Genomic DNA, 17,192 nt, shown 5'->3' with positions numbered 1-17,192 from the left:
GACAATCATCAATCACATTACTTTATATTAAAAACGGTAACGTTGCTTAGATGACATGCAGATGGCCACTCTCTCCTACGGACACAGTGCAGGTGGGCAGATTTATTAGAATTGTCTTATGACCAAACTTTGTTTCTGGCGTGGCTTAGGAACGTGGCACTTCCCGCTAATGTGCAGGACTGACTTAACCCATCACTAACCACCTCTGAACAATGAAAGCCAGTCCACCTAAATCTTTTGAAAGGACAAAATTAACTATAACATATTCACACATAAAAGAGCAAATTATGTTAATTAGAATTATAAATGTCTATTAAGTATCTATATTTAAAACATAAAGAAAAGGCCAGTTTTTATTCTAAAATAAAGATAACATTTATTATCACAAGTTGCATAAAAACACAGACAGCTTTTACAAAAATGATTTTTGATAGAAAAATATTTGTTTGAATACATGTCATATTTGTAGGAACACCACACTATTGCTGTACCTCCAGCTAAAGCTTCAAAGAAACTATATTTCTCATAATCAAAATATCCATTATTTACCACAACCCATCTTTGGAAAGAAGTTCATAGTGTTTTCTGAACAAACCAAAGCATTTACTCACTAAGTTACATTCCCACGCCTGGCGGCCACCTGCACATATCTGTCGGGCACAGTGACACAGGATAACGATTACAGACCGGCAGCGCTGGAAGGGAGCTTGCGGACGTCGAGTCTACCCTCGCTTTGCAGAGGAGGAAAGGCAGGCCAGAGAGGGTGCAGACGTGCTCAGGGTGCCTGGGCCCCGCCCCAGCGTTCTCTGAGTGATGCATAAGCAGGTCATCACAAAGGGTTAACGAGTTAATGATCACACTTACACATATTCCTCTACAGAGAATGCTTTCTGTTCATTCCAATTAAGGAGGAAATACTAAAAATGACTGGAATGGAATGAAAACTCATTGTCAAGGGCACTTAGGTCAAACATTGGCTCCGTCTCCCACAGCTCCCCAAGTGACTCAAGTAACCGGTGTGAGACCGCGGTGAGCTTCCCCAGCCACTGACTGGGGTAAACTGACACTGTGAAATGACAGTCACAGCTGTCACTGCAGTTGTGGTCTCGTCACATGAGCTAGATTTACAGGCAACTCATGTGAGAGGGTTGATGGTTTTTCTTTTCTTTGACAGACTCCATGACAATCCAGAAGGTGAAAGGATTGCTGTCGCGTCTTCTCAAAGTTCCTGTGTCACAGCTTCTCTTGTCCTATGAAAGTCCCAAAGTAAGTTGCCCAGAAAACATGGAGTGGACCTCAGCTCCCCACAGTGTGACATGCTATTAAACTAAGTCGCACACTGCTTCTAGATGGAGACCACACATCTGTGTTTGGGGGGCGGCGGTATACGTAACATGCTTTGTTAGACCTGTCTTAGTCACCCCCCAACCCTTTGTTCTAATTTTAGATGCCGGGCAGAGAGATTGAACTAGAAAATGACCAACAGTCATTGCAGTTTTATTCTGTGGAAAATGGAGATTCTCTATTAGTGCGATGGTAACGCCAACTAATAAAATTCAGAGACTAGACTGTTCATTGTGACGGGGGTTCACTGCAAATAAATGACTTATTGGAACAATTCTACTGTCAAAAAATGAGGTTTTATAACTTGGCCTAAGTATAGAAAAGGTTGTATTCCTCATTGGCAAGAGACCATTTCTAGGCTCGTATATCACAGCAATAATAAAGGCTTTGCACCTCCTAATGATTTTGATTTTATTTCATATTTATTTTATAGTTCATGACTGCATTTCATTACGTGAAGATTTAAATATTAAATAGAACCTAGCTAGTCTAATAAAATCTGAACACAGTTAATGTCCGTCATAAGACCAGTTTTAACGGCATTTTCTACTGATACTACTAGTTTAAAGGTAACTAAAATGATTTGGTTGGTCATTTTGGGAAATATCCCTTGAGCTGAGGGAGGCACATCCTCTACTGTGCATAACATATGTGCTATGATCTCTCTTCTCAGTTGCCGTATTTTAGAGTACAAAAGTTAATTACATGCTTTTCCCTAAGTTATACCTAAACTGAGCATATATTCCTCCACAGAAGGTTATCGGCTCTGATCGAAATTCACTTATATTAGGTAAACATTAGGCAATGATAGGAAGAAAGCAAAATTCTTTCAGAGTGTCAACTATTTAGAAATATCTTTCCCTATGGCACTAAAACCCTGAGAGGTATTTGATTTTACTTATATTCACAAAAATTTAGCATTTTTAAAATAGGGGTACTAAAAAACTGTGACCTTCAGGATTTATGTTAAATGGCAAAAGAAAACTTGGGTATTAGTCCACTTAATAAATGAACTTTAAAACCAAGGTCCAGAACTGAGAACTATATTGGTTCCTTTTCAAGTTCAAGTTGCCCACTTCATTCAGCGATCCACAAAATCTGACATTATTTCCAGAAACCCTGAACTTTGGTATAAGTGACCACAAAGTGATCACATGATCACACAGCATTTCTGAATTCTTTTTGGCCCTTAATTATCCTAATTATGCTTTACAGAGCTATTCTGCAATCCAGATTGAAATTCAAACTCTCAATTATTACTCAAGATTTCTGAACTAGGCCAAGTTTTAACCAAAAATGATAGGTAATGAATTACTCACTAGAAATGATGTATCAGGATTTAGAAATAATTTTTTCTTTTAGAAACAATTTGATATTTTTCAAATCATCTTCCAACATGTAAATAAAATTTTTCTTATACTACAGTATCAGTTGATTTTTAAAAAAGAAATTTTGTGCAAACATTAAGAAATACCACATGGGTTAGAGATGAAAGTGCCAGGCCTAGAACTATCCTGAAAGCCCACATCATCTATTGCCAAACCTCGGGCTTTCCTCAGACTTACACTCAGATTATCATTCGCCTACCCTGATCTTTAAACACTGCGAAATAAAATCCTCATCTTGCTTCACACTGACAAGGATCACCACACAACTCCTTCAGTTTCCACAGTTCTGTCAGTTCCTGTGGAGAATACTGCGGGGAAGACAACATTCCTGTTTCACAAGTCTTCTCACACAGCCACAGGCTGTCCTGTTGAAAAACATAACAAAAACTGATTTGGGAGCTGTGAAACTGCTTGAAGAAAGACGGAGAGCATGCATACGGGCAGCTTATATATTCCACTGAAATTGAAACTTTCAAAGACAACCTGCTGTGGGTGCAGAGAAAGTAGCCCACGGCCATGCGATACAGGAACAGTGCAGCGTGGGCATTAATGGTCAGCAAAGGGAGCTCTAGGAAGAGAAAGTTCGGAAAGCACAAGTGGAGGGTTTCATCTTTGTTATCAGAAAAGGTGGCTATATAGCATTATGAAGAACAGCAACTACTCGGACGGAATGCTTACAATATTCTGGGGACTGCACTGCGAGCTTTATAAATGTCATCCACTTTACTTCTCACAGTAACGTTCTGAAGTAGACATTATTTCCCTTTTACAAATGAGAGACTGAATTGAGAGTGAAGTAACTTGCTCAAAGTCACAGTGAAGTTAATGCTGGTAAGTTGAGTAGAAGGGCTAGAATGGGGTCTGTGAGCCTCCTGAGCCCGAGTTCTTAACCACCAGCCTAGGTCCCAGCTACATGGACTGGCTTCTCTTTCCAGCAATACAGCAGAATATAGATCCAGAGAACCCCACTCAATTAGAGAACATAAAAATGTTGGATATAATCAAAAATGTCTTTTTAAAGCATGGCTGAACTGGTGGCAAAGGAGAAGAAACTGGAGAGTGGGGGTGCTGGAGTCAGCGTGTGCCTTGAAGGCTCTGCTGGGTTTTAAAGGCCATGCCAGGGACAGGAGACTGACCAGAGATTCCCAGAGAGAGCCGGGACCCCTGAGGGGCGAAAGCCTGGGGGCGCTATTCAGAAAACAAAACTCCAAAGGAGGCTTGTCTGTCTGAGCCCTGACCCTGGGTAGGATGGAAAGGGGTCTCCCCGGAGCTTCTGGAACCAGTCCGCACTTAGGTGGGTGTGTGCTGGAGTCACCTTCTGTGGAGCCCCCAAAGTCCTAAGCCAGAAATTTAAGGATGGTAATGCCCTTAGGTGCATGGCCCCAAAAACGTAAATCCTCTCTGTAGGAATGCATTTTGAATACAGACCTCAGCTTCCAAGGAACAGGAGGTCACAATAAAAAAAAGGTCTCAACACATCAGGAAGCAAGTTCATGAGCAAGAGTCTGCAGGAGCAACACTACAGAATCTGAGCTGCAAAGACCACAGATCTCACAGTCATCAGATACAAAAACAGTTACATTCAATGGTAAGGAAATCCAAGAGGGACTGAAACAGGGGGACAAAGGAACAGCACTGTCAAAGCTAAGATCCGGGTTTATTTCTGTTCACCCTGAAGTGAGAGGCACTGCTCTGGGTTCCAGGCGATTCCATGCAGGGTTCCTGCTCTGGTAGGCACTGCATGTTCTTTCTGTCCCCCACACCTTCTAAGGCCAAAGCGGAAGCTGCAAGAATCCAGAATTCAACAGAAATCTTGGAGGCAAAGGCCAGCTTTGTGCCTGCTTTCTTTCCAGGGCTCCTATTTTCCATTTCTGGTCTCTGCAGATTCATTTTTTTTCTGGAACAGCGATCACTGTATTTTATAAGGTGCCTTACAATATTTACCCAGTGTTTCATTTGCATCAGTCAGAAGGGTTAAAGGGTCCTTGGACCAACCTCATTGCTGGAAACTTAAGTCAGCTGTTTCTTACAGCTTTACAGCTGCAAAGAATTTCTTTTTTTTTTTTTTAAGATTTTATTTTTTTTCCTTTTTCTCCCCAAAGCCCCCCGGTACATAGTTGTATATTCTTTGTTGTGGGTCCTTCTAGTTGTGGCATGTGGGACGCTGCCTCAGTGTAGTTTGATGAGCAGTGCCATGTCCACGCCCAGGATTCGAACCAACGAAACATTGGGCCGCCTGCAGCGGAGCGCGCGAACTTAACCACTCAGCCACGGGGCCAGCCCCTGCAAAGAATTTCTGATCAAACGTATAAAAACCTAATTCTTTTTTGTAAGAAGAAGAATGGCAGGAGAACTTCCATTCAAAACATTTCCTTTTGGGGCTGGCCCCGTGGCCGAGTGGTTAAGTTTGCGTGCTCTGCTTTGGTGGCCTAGGATTTCGCTGGTTTGGATCCCAGGCGCGGACGTGACACCACTCATCAGGCCATGCTGAGGCAGCGTCCCACATGCCACAACTAGAAGGACCTACAACTAGAATATCCAACTATGTGCTGCGGGGCTTTGGGGAGAAGAAGAAGAAAAGATTGGCAACAGATGTTAGCTCAGGTGCCAATCAAAAAATTAAACATTTCCTTTTGGTTTAAACTCAGAAAAACATTGTACAAGAACCTAGGTGGATAACTGTGAATTCAATTAAGACCACACCTATGATGCTAGAAAATCTTCAATTCATTGTTTCCGCCCCAGGTTTGATAGAGAAACCTCACTCCCCCAACTCTTCAGAACCCTGAGGCCAGCCCCGCTCAGACTTGCTTACCTGGTATCTTCTAGGTCCTATGGCTGCCATCCAAATGCCCATGCTTACGTCTTCACCCTGTACATGTCCCATAAAGTTTAAGGGCAAAAGTTTAAATGCCATTTCATCTGTAAAGACAATGCCACCCCCATTCTCATAATAAATAATCTTTCTACTTCTTTGTGTTATAACTATTCTAATATGAAATGCTAAGCATGTATTAACACTGATAGACAAAGTCAAAGCTAGTGGCTGTGAACAGTGAAGTGTACACACCGCAATGAAATAATGCTACACACACTACCGCGAGCAGCCAGCTGTCTTCTCATGGACCTTAAACTTCCAGCACTAACACTAGCAAGGAGACAGTGGACCCGCTAACTAGGCAGAGTTGTTTATGGACACTGTCATTAGGCTCAGCAAAAAAGAAAGCACTTGCCTACAGTCTTCCTTCTTAGGATATAAATCTTTACACTCCTCCAGGGACTATACTTGTAAATACAGGCTTAAGACATAATAAGTAGGCGCAAAAAAGATTTAGAAACAGAATTTAAAGCCAAGATTTCAGGGCTAGGAGTGGATCCCTAACCTGTGAGGGGTGATTCCTATACAGAAAGAATAACGTGCTTTCCCCCACCGTGAGCTGGCTCTGCTTTCAGTGACGGAGTAGGATGGAGCGTGGCGCTGATGCCACTTGCTTTGATGGGTGTACTCTTAGGTCAGAAATCCTTCATTACCTGATAGGTCTTTAACCTCCCCGAGTTGCTGGCCAGCCAGTGGACGATGTCCTTGGAGATCACATACCCTGACCCACACGCAAAGGCTGGGTAAGCAGGACTGGGGTACTCCAGCTCCTGCCACTTTCCAGTTCGGTCAACTGCCCAATTCAGTCTGAAACTGAGAGGCAAAATAAGTTGGCTTCTTTGTGTTGGTCTGACACATATCCTACCACTATTAAGTTTGACTTCTTTATTATCACTACAAAGGAATAAACTGTAGAAGCAAGGAAAGAAGAAGGAAAAAAATATTTTTTTAGTCTAAGGAAAACCATTATTTATCTAGTGGGTATTTTATATAAAAGACTGGTATATTAAATTCTCTCAAAGTTGCATTTGTGGAGTTTCTGAGTGGAAAGTACCGGATCATATTGTGTATATACACTTAAAAAAAATCTCACTAATCCATATTGTATTCCTGAAGAAACACAGAAAATGGTTTCAGAAATGTGTCACAAATTTATTCTCACATAGTGTGCAGCAGCTTCTAATTTGAGAACCACTTTTTTCTAGGGCATGAGGATAAAGGCTACACCATTTTCTCTCCTTCATTACATTAGCCTGAGGTTTTTCATTTAAAAAAGTTTTTTTCCCTCTAATTGTAGATTAATAAAATATAGTAACCCAGGAGCCTAAGAAGGAAATTTCCTGTCTTAACCACATTTTTCTTATGAAAAATGACTTGTGTCTTTCATTCTAAATTAACTACAATTGATCAGGTGCATGAATGCCATGGGCTAATAATGTTTAACTTACTTTCCCCACCAAAAATTAGGCCCATCCAGATTCTTGTGGGCAATTCTATTAAACACAGCTTCGACGTCTATGTAACAGTCATCATCCGTCTTTAGCAATAAATCAAAGCTGGTTGTTTCCACAGTCCTGTTGGCAAAAGGGATACGCAAGTCAGTGCGTCCATACGAGGAGAAAGGAACACCCATGCGGTGACATCCTAAGATTTTAATTAAAAATTGTCCCTCTCCTGTCTACTTTCTCATGTTCTTATCCTCCAGTGCTGAGAACACCTGCTCTGACAGAACGCCGCTGCTGCCAGCAACAATCCTCACCTGATACTCACTAACTGGCAGAAAACAGAGAAGCACCAAGCCGATTTCAAAAGGTGCAAAGGAAAACGAACACAATGAAAACAAGGTCTGCCTTAAGTGGAACACACCACCCAGCAAATGCTTCCTAGGCAGTGCTCAGGCCAGGCGCGCCACGTTAGCAAACGCTGGAACCCTGCTCCCGTGCACTTAATAAGGGAGGCCCAGGATGAGGGGGCGGCGTCACAGCTGGTCACCCGTAGAACACTGTTTGCAACAGGATGCATTCCAGGCTACTGTTTACGTCACAGGCAGATATTTTATGGGTTAAAAAACTGAGTTATAACAGTGAAACACATTTTCCCTTGGACACAATTTCCAGCAATTAAACTATTATAGACGACCTTTTGGAAGGCATGGGAGAATGATTTCATTTATCTAGACATAAAAAATTACATAATGGCAACTAGAGACTAAATTGATTCCTTCATTTGACATTGACAATCCCTGTACATCTTTGTTAAAAAACCCAGAGTCTTGCTAGGGAACCAGTCAGATGACAGAAATCTGGAGAAAGTTTCATTAGGTCAAAGAACGGTGAATTTAACAATGGGTCCACACCAAATAGCATAGCCCTGTGCTTCTGAAGTTTATTTCTCATTAACAGCATGAGGCATATAATATTTATTTGCTAATTAGGAATAAACTTTTGTGGTAAAGGACCTGGAAGTCACTGATGCATCAGCTGAATGAAGAAGAATGAATAATGAAGCTTTCAGTTACGGTGTGGAGGGCAGATGAGTGAGCTAGGCTATTGGGAAGCAGGTCCCAAAGCACAGCCCTGTTAGGTCACTGAGGTAACCCAGGCACGGATAATGGCCCCAAATAGACAGTGGCAGTAGGGACTGAGGGGAGAGGCTAAGATCTCAGAGATATGCAAGAAGTAGAGAAAATAAAACAAACTGAAGGTAAATCTAAACTAAATTGAAATTCCATAACTGAAAATCAGCTCCCTGTAGCAAGTCCATGAACTCCACAGTCCTGATTTCCCATTTTCTGGACCTCCATTCCCACTCCTCACCTCTTTACATCCTTGCTTTGGCCCCATTTACAACAGGAATCCCCCATTAGTGGCCTTGAGCTAAAAGAAGCTGCTTTTTCTTACTACAGCTGTCCAAACTTAATCCTAGCATTCTAGGCACACCCAGATTTCCAACTCTTATTTATATCTGCACTTACCCACAAGATGACTGCAAAATTATATTAACTTGCCCCAGCTATGAAACGTTACCTTCCGTAAACTAATTAGATCGTCTGTCCCTCAGGACCAGGGATCCACATCCATCAAGTACTCGTTAATTGCCCACTCTGCCCAGGACAACAGAGAAGAAAAGAAAGGGACAGACTTGGGCTCACCAAGAAACAAGCTCACTGATAGTTTTAAAAGACAAAGATGTGAATGCACTTTATAGGTTTAGTCTAGATGGAGACAGAGTTGAAGGTTTTAGGTCTACAGTGAGGGTAGACAGTATCAGGGGGCTCAGAAGCAAATTATGGGATCCTGGAGTAACTGATAATATGAACAAGTACACATACATAATAGTAGTAACAGTTACTATTGTTATTGTTGCTATTATTGTTATAATGGTAGGAATTACAACTAACATCCAAGAAATACTGGAGGGTCTAGGAAGTTATAAATATGACAGACTCTAAGGGTTGTTGAATTTCATCTTATATAAAAGTTCTGGAATTAGGGCAAGTAGTTTTTAAATGAGTGGAGCAGAGAATGGAAATATAATGTGGATGTTCAGTTGAACAGAATTCAGATCAGAAAGCTGGTTGCAAGTGACTATAACTGGGGGGTTTATGTAGGTGGGTATGAATACAACTGAAAATGGGCCATTTTCAAACTCATTGATTTGCATCTAATGTTGGCTTGAGACAACCATGGCAATAACTCAAAGTGAATGGGATGACTCAAAATGAATCCATTTTTGCCTTGTTTGTTTCTAATGGATTAATGTTATTCTCATTATGGATCTGCAGCATTTTAGAAGGTCAGTCCTCACAAAGCAGGATACAACAGATCATATCCCAGGTGGTCAGGCGTCTTAGGTTCGTTTGTTTTTTAAAACAACTCAGTGGTTTGATGTTGATAAATTGTTTCTACATCGAAAGAACAATAAAACAAATTCTAACTACCCAACAGTTTTTACAACCTACCATCTATAGAAGTTCAGTAACTTTGCAGGAACATTTCGATAAGTGTCCACAACATCCACAAAAACAATATCATCATAGATACTGCTTTCCTCCTTCAGTAAGGCATCCTCCTCATGGAGATTACTTATATGATCAATAAGTCTTTGAGGGCGAGAATGCAGGTTTTGTAAGAGAGCATCACCTTCTAAAAAGGAAAAGGTCAAAGTTGGAGAAAAATGCTATTGCAAACTTAAGAGCCAGAACCTGTAACATTATGTACACTAAAACGCTTTTCCCAAGGTAACCTGACAGAAATACAAGTGTGTTAGGAACTCTGAGGTGGGAAAATGGGAACTCTCATACATTGCTAGTGGGAGGATAAAAGGATACACTCACTTTGGAGAGCAATTCAGCAATATCTAGTTAGGCCAAACGTGTGTGTACCATCTGACTCATTAAGTCCACTAGTACATAAACCCCTAGAGATATTATTTTACATGTTTACAAAGATATTCATTGCAGCATTGTTTGTAACAGTGAAAAAATGGAACCAATTTAAATGCCCACTGATAGAAGAACAGCTAAACTGTGGTATATTCACGTAATGCAATACAGTAGTTAAAAAAATTAACTTGATCTTGCATGTTAAGAGGAATGGCACTGAAAAATAACACTGAATGAGAGAAAGTATACTGCTAATTGCTATAAACAATATGATACCGCAGATCAATTATAAAAATCAATTATAAAAGACTCTGATCAAAACCATATGTATTTAAAGATAGGTACATATGTAGTAGAAGGTAGAAAAATAAGAATGAGAAGGGCACACAGGAATTTCAGGACAGCAGTACCCTCTCCGAGGGGAAGAGAGAGGAACAGGACCAGGGAGAACAAGAAGGGAGGGGGCTTCACCTGCATCTGTAATGCTTTATTTCTTTAAAAAAAAAAAAAAGGAAGCAAATATGACAAAATGTAAACATCTGTTAATTCTGAGCAATAAGTATATGGGTGTTTCTTATAGCCCTCTATTTTTTTTTTTTTAAAGATTTTATTTTTTCCTTTTTCTCCCAAAGCCCCCGAGTACATAGTTGTATGTTTTAGTTGTGGGTCCTTCTGGTTGTGGCATGTGGGACGACGCCTCAGCATAGCCTGATAAACGGTGCCATGTCTGCACCCAGGATCCGAACTGGTGAAACCCTGGGCCGCCACAGCAGAGCACACGAACTTAACCACTGGGCCACGGGGCCGGCCTCCTATTGTTGATGTGTTTATGGTACTTCTGTGCTTAGAAGACATTTTATTTACCACCTTACAAGCTAATGAATCGTTTGTCACATTTGTGCAGGGACTGTCCTCAGATTTTATGGATTTAAGGCAGCAATTCTTTCACAAGGGCAGGATTTTCTCACATGCCTCAATCAAACCGAGAAAAATTCTGAAAAAGAAAAAATAAGTGGCTGAGGGGTGAGGAAAGAAAACTAACACGTAGTTTAGCACTGTACTTCTTGTAATTGCAAATGGAAAGACTAGGGGATGGAATCTGAAGACCTGTATCTGATTTCTGCCTCTGCTACTATCTGTGAGACGTGCGACAATTTACAAGTCTCTGGGCCTCAGGATTCTCATGTGTAAAAGGAGGAGCTGGACTAAATCAGTGGTTCTCAGGAACGCCTACTGAAATACAGACTTCTGGACCCCAAGCCTAAAGACTCAGCAGGCCTGGGGTGGGGCCCAGGAATCTGTGTTTTTAACCTGTGTCTTCCTTTAACCCTGATGCCAGTGGACCACAGCCTACTCTTTGAGAAGCACAGGACTAAAGGACCTCAGGTCCCTTTCAGCTCTTACATTCTACTGTAATATCCTTTTACTTTAATTTAAAGATAACGAGAAATATAAACAATTTAACACTTGAAAGAAAGGGAAAGTGTTATAAAATTGTAGTGACAGGAAAATGGTTGGAAACAAAATGAGAACAGAAATGAAATACAGTCTGTTTAGATTAACAAATTACACATTTTGTTTTATACTGCCTGTAACTGAAAAATATCAGTATGAAGTAATCTATCCATGTGTTTTAAATCGACGATCTGTTTACATTCTATTTAAAAGAATCGTATGGTTTATAGCTTCTCCAACTTTGGAGGCATCGACTCTATCTAGGGTGCTTGTTAAATAAATACAGCTATCTGAGCTCCAATCCTGAAGATTTTCACTGAAGCCTGAGGTGCTAATGCCCAACAAAACTGAGAACTTGTTACTACATCATTCTCCTGAAGAGCACTCAGATGCTCAGATTTAAAAAAATTAATTTAGAGGGTCAGCCCCGTGGCCGAGTGGTTAAGTTTGTGCGCTCTGCTTTGGCAGCCCAGGGTTTTGCTGGTTCGAATCCTGGGTGCAAACATGGCACCGCTCATCAAGCCATGCTGAGGCGGTGTCCCACATGCCACAACTAGAAGGACCCACAACTAAAAAGACACAACTATGTACTGGGGGGCTTTAGGAGAAAAAGGAAAAATAAAATCTTAAAAAAAATTAAGTTATGCTTAGATTTTCAGATATATCCAGTACATGAGAAGATAATCTATCCATTTTAATTCTTTAAGCCTAAAACTTAGTTATTTCATTCTTGTTTGAAAGGAATTTTCCTCACCCAAACCTTATTCCTTTAGCTTCCTTGAGAGAAAAATTATGACAAACCCTTGTTCAGGGTACAGGAGCTGCTCCCTGTAGAACAGTTTAGTGCCAGAAGTCTCAAGGGCCCCTCAAACTAGTTTTTAAAGACTCCTGATGGTACTTAAATTAGCTGGCAAAAGAAAGGAAGCTGCTAGACATTAAAGTCAGATGGTGTGTTACACCTGTACCTGGTCCCCAACTGCAAGCTGCTTTCGGAAACTGGCCTGGCCTCCTTATCTGAGTTTTCCCCAGTGCTGAACCATTAGCTAGCCTTTCGGAGCTAGGCTGATACCTTCCTTGGCAGAGTGGTCTCATTGTTTCATGAAAAATCTCTGGACTAGAATTAAGGATCCCTAAATCTTTCATCTCTATTTCTAATGGCAAGTTTGGTGGGCAAAGGCTATGTTCCTGCTCCAGCCTACCCTTAGGGGTGATGTAAGAATATAAATGCTTCTATGAGGAAACACTGTATAAATAAAGATGTTAGAAATTAAAAGAAAAAAAGCCATAGTCCATTTGCATCCTCAAACTACATGCAGTGGCCTCAAAGAGAGGGGTGTCCCATCCCCAAGACTGCACTATCAAGGGAGTCCCCTGAAGACTTGCCTCTAAGAATATGGCCTCTGCTTTCCCCAGTCACTGAAAGCCTTCAAGGAAGCTTGGTCCTAATTCTTTTACAGGAATCCATGGTCTGCAGAACTTCGAGAGGTCAGACAGAAGCACCACTGGGCATCTTTGCTCCATAAGTGATGCTCAAGACAGGTCACACAGCAATTGCATCAACAATAGTTTTTCTTTTTTTTTTTTGGTGAGGAAGATTGTCCCTGAGCTAACATCTGTGTCAATCTTCCTCTATTTTGTATGCAGGACACTGACACAGCATGGCTCGATGAGCAGTATGTAGGTACATGCCCAGGATCCAAACCTGCAAACCCCAGGCCACTGAAGCAGAGTGCACTGAACTTAACCACTATGCCACTGGGCCAGCCCCTAGTTTTCTTTCTTAAAGATCACTGACATAGAATTGTCGGGAACTCATAGATGTGGATATTTAAGCAAATATCACCCAAGAATACAAACATAGCCACTTCTATTCCTATCATAACAAATTCCCTCTAGAGTTTTAAAGAAATTTTTAAGCTAATGCCTCTGACCCTAACTTTTAAAGGACTCCCAACAAACTCATCCTTCAAATAAGATATATTAGGAAAAGCATTTAAAAAACTGTAGTCCATAAGATAGAGACCTTACATTTAAATATTCACATTATGAGGAGAGAGTATACATGAAGCGGGAGGGAAAGCTGAGTCCACTGAACCATCTCCAACAGAGGGACAGATAGAGAAGTCAAAATATACCATGTGTGGGTCAGAAAAACAAAGGGTTCTTCCCTTCTGACCGATAAGCAGCACTAAGCCCAGTGCAGCTACAAGGCCATGGTCTAGTAGTTTTGCAGAAACCCTAACCCTAACCTGGCTGTAGGGACAGCCAAAGCCACAGCCACATAGGGCCAAGAAAGTCCAAAGTCACTAATTTTTTAGGATCAGCTTTATGGTGAAAGATTGGACACTTTCTTTCTAAGACCAGGAACAAGACAAGGATGTCTGCTCTCACCACTTCTACTCAACACTGTACTGAACCTTCTAGCCAGGACAATTAGACAAGAAAAAGAAACAAAAGGAATCAAGATTGGAAAGGAAGAAGTAAAAGTATCTTTGTTCTCAGAAGACTTAATCTTATATATAGAAAATCCTAAGGCACCTATTATACATAACTATTAACTAATCAATGAGTTCAGCAAGGTTGCGGCATACAAGATTGATATGCAAAAATAAATTCTATTTCTATAAATTAGCAATGAACAATCTGGAAATAAAACAACTCCACTGATAATAGCATCAAAAAGAATACATATTTAAGAAAAAATTTAACCAAACAAGTGTAAGATGTACTCTGAAAACCACAAAACATCATTGAAAGAAATTTAATAAGACAAATAAATGGAAAGACTTCTCCTGTTCATGGATCAGAGAATATTGTTAACATGGCAACACTCCCCAAAATGATCTACATATTTAATGCAACCTCTTTCAAAATCCCAGCTGGGTTTTTTGCAGAAATTGACAAGCTGATCCTACAATTTGTAAGGAAATGCAAGGGACTTAGAATAGCCAAAACTATCTTGAAAAAGAACAAAGCTGGAGGACTCGCACTTCCCAATTTCAAACCTTACTGCAAAGGTACATAATCAAGATGGTGTAGTACTGGTATAAGGACAGACATACAGATCAACAGAATAGATTTGAGAGCCCAGAAACAAATCCTTACATTTAAAGTCAGAAAAGTACAGTAAGTAGCTTACTGGTTGTTAGGGACTGGGGGAGGGAAGAATGAGGACTGCTAACGGGGATGAGGTTTCTTTCTGGAATGAGATGGTCTGGAATTAGAGCAGATGGCTGTAGAACTTTGAATATACTAAAAAACATTTAATTAAACAATTTAAAAGAGTCAGTTGAATGGCGTGTGAATTATATATCAATAAAGCTTCTTTTGTAAATGACAAAAAAAAAAATCACCTTTTATGTCAAAGTATAGGGTAAGATTAGGTACGTGAGAGTCAGGACGCTTTTCAACTTTCGACAAGCCGACTCACCCTGAATGGTGTAAATAAAACCCCCTGCAACTCCCTCCACGCCTTCCACGAATCCAGGAGGCAGTGCACCCTCCCCCGCCTGAAAGAGAGGAGAACCGAAGCACTCAATGTTCCATTAGTACAAATACATTCCTTACATTATAAAATCGATGTGGCAAAATTCAGCCTATTACTCTACAGCAGATAAATCCATCCAAGATGCTGGTGCATAGACTTACACTATCAGGACAACATCAGTATTCTATTTTTGTCATCTGATTGCAATATTAAAGATCACATATACACAGCAGGCCATACAGTGCTCAGAACTCCAGCTGACGTACATAGAATCATGCATTCTTGAATTTGCTACCATAATAGTACAAAAACCAAACCAATTTTATTTTACATCCCAACCCTATCACTTAAAAAAAAAGTTATTATTACCTTTGATTTCTTGGAGACTGAAAATTCCCCTAAGTTCCAATACAGCTAGGCACATTTTAAAGTTAGGTTACCAGGCAGAGAAAAGCCCCTCTGAATAAACAGTTCAGACAGCGCCCTACTATTACTGATGTCATTGAAGGTGCCTAGAGACTATTGTGCCAACAGCCAACAAGGGTCCTTTCCACCTTTTAGGATTGGAGGATCTTTATTACTAGAGATTTCTCTCTCTTCATCTCACAAAATACCCAACGCCCTTACTCAAAGTGAAGTGTTCCTCCGCTGTGTGTTGCACACCAACGTGGCTGCTGTGAGCAGACAGACTGTCACAGTTACGCTCCAGCACGCTCACAGCACTTCCTGCACACTCTCAGCTCTCCAGAGGGCCACAGCTTGGCTGTTCCTCTTTTGAACAGATCTTCTCAGCAGAGCTGTTCTGTACAAGCAATGCTCTAAGGCCAGCAGAGAGAGAGTGCTCTGAAGTGACTGCAACTTACTCAATTTAAAATACAGTTTGTAGCTGAATGTGCAGGAAATTTCTAAAAGTGAATGCTTGGAGATTTTGTATTCCAAATGAAAGTTGGAATATAAAAGGTTGTATACTCTTTATTTTATTGTATATTCTATATATTATTTTGGGTTCTTTAGAACTTGATAGTACTTTTTGTCTATTAACTTCTATCTAAAAGGTCACAGCTTGGCTTTTTATTTTGGTTTTTAAAATGTTCTGACATTCTCACTTGCTGGTCAGGGAGCCAGACTCAGGAACACTTTCAGCTCTATATATTTACGATGAAAACCTTCATTTGCACATGGGGTTCTTAGGGCAGGCTCCTAAGTTACCTGCCTTTTTCTTCAGGTTAGCAGAGTGTTTCAGCTTCTGTAGCCCTCTACAACTGTATTTACCCAGAGCAGATCACTGAGTCTTTATATTTGAACTTAGTCCTCAACTCAGAAGTAAACTGGTTTCCTTCTGTGTAACCAACTCAAAACTATAGAATTCTGGCACATTTTTGATATTTTCAAGTTTCAAAGACAGAAAAGGAAGCAAGATATTTAAGGCACTTGCCTTGAAAATAAGGAAAAAAACTATAAATTCCATAAAACATTCTATCTTAAACACAGGACTTTTCATAATAAAGGATGAAATCCTAAACATGGCCAACAAGGCTAAGTTTGTAATTACATATGAATGTGTGGGTCTGGTTGCTGAACGTCTTTATTCCTCACCGGACTGTAAGTTCCACTGTGGGCCAGAAAGGGGACTATTTTCCCACCACTGTGCCTGGCTTACAACAGGTGTGCAGTAAATGTTTTCTGAACGTGTAATAACACACCACATGACATTCATTCCAAATTCAGGCATTAATTCATGTGAATAAGATTAATATTTAATGAAAATATACTAAGCTTATGAATTTAAATGCCAAGTGCCTTCCTAATCATTAGAGCATCAAAAAGAATGGAAGATTGTGTCTATGACACAACCACACACACGATTTGTTGATTTATAGTTTGTCATTTTAAGTTTGCTTAAACCTTCTTTATCAGTCTACATTTACCTTGAGAAATTTACTTGTTAGACTGTTTTAAATTTGAAGCATATTTGAATAAATGAAAATTATGAGAGGCAGCAATCGCAGCACTATAAACGAAAGCAAACAATCTTTTATTTTGAATACTACTGAGCAAGTGTTCTTAAAGAATAAAAACTATTGAGAAATAAAACACCACACTTTTTTAAAAGCATCAATCTTAAGGCAAAACCGTATATTTACTAATGGAGTTACAAATCATAGACCATTTGAGTTTTTCATCTTTGCTATGGTGACTCAACATTTCCTACTGCATATGTTCTAAAACATTGTTGTTCCCTATTACCTGGATTGG

At 40.2% G+C, this 17,192-nt stretch overlaps 2 protein-coding genes across 8 annotated transcripts in view; one reads left to right on the top strand and one right to left on the bottom strand.

Moving 5' to 3' along the window:
- TBCE (tubulin folding cofactor E) overlaps nt 1-1,744 on the top strand; it is a 67,969-nt gene extending 66,225 nt beyond the window's left edge. For 4 of the 5 annotated variants that reach the window (XM_014733449.3, XM_070260699.1, XM_070260653.1 and 1 more), the window contains 2 exons: nt 1,175-1,266; nt 1,448-1,744. In XM_014733449.3, coding sequence (XP_014588935.1) covers nt 1,175-1,266; nt 1,448-1,540 — 185 coding nt within the window. In that variant the 3' untranslated portion in view covers nt 1,541-1,744. 5 annotated transcript variants of the gene reach the window in all.
- Nucleotides 351-17,192, bottom strand: part of B3GALNT2 (beta-1,3-N-acetylgalactosaminyltransferase 2) — a 50,982-nt gene continuing 34,140 nt past the window's right edge. Inside the window, exons 7-13 of one of the 3 annotated variants that reach the window (XM_001491545.7) lie at nt 14,880-14,958; nt 9,572-9,755; nt 7,059-7,184; nt 6,264-6,423; nt 5,548-5,604; nt 2,932-3,097; nt 351-1,250 (exon numbers count right to left, since the gene is read on the bottom strand). In XM_001491545.7, coding sequence (XP_001491595.2) covers nt 2,963-3,097; nt 5,548-5,604; nt 6,264-6,423; nt 7,059-7,184; nt 9,572-9,755; nt 14,880-14,958 — 741 coding nt within the window. In that variant the 3' untranslated portion in view covers nt 351-1,250; nt 2,932-2,962. Of the gene's footprint in view, nt 1,251-2,931; nt 3,098-4,294; nt 4,630-5,547; nt 5,605-6,263; nt 6,424-7,058; nt 7,185-9,571; nt 9,756-10,822; nt 10,989-14,879; nt 14,959-17,192 lie in introns of those variants that run through there. The other 2 variants (XM_070228957.1, XM_014733762.3) reach the window with 2 other exon arrangements.

Source organism: Equus caballus, chromosome 1, assembly GCF_041296265.1.
Source record: "Equus caballus isolate H_3958 breed thoroughbred chromosome 1, TB-T2T, whole genome shotgun sequence".
NCBI lineage: Eukaryota > Metazoa > Chordata > Mammalia > Perissodactyla > Equidae > Equus > Equus caballus.
The sequence above is the reverse complement of the archived record's forward strand: the minus strand, read 5'-3'. Positions and strand labels throughout refer to the sequence as shown.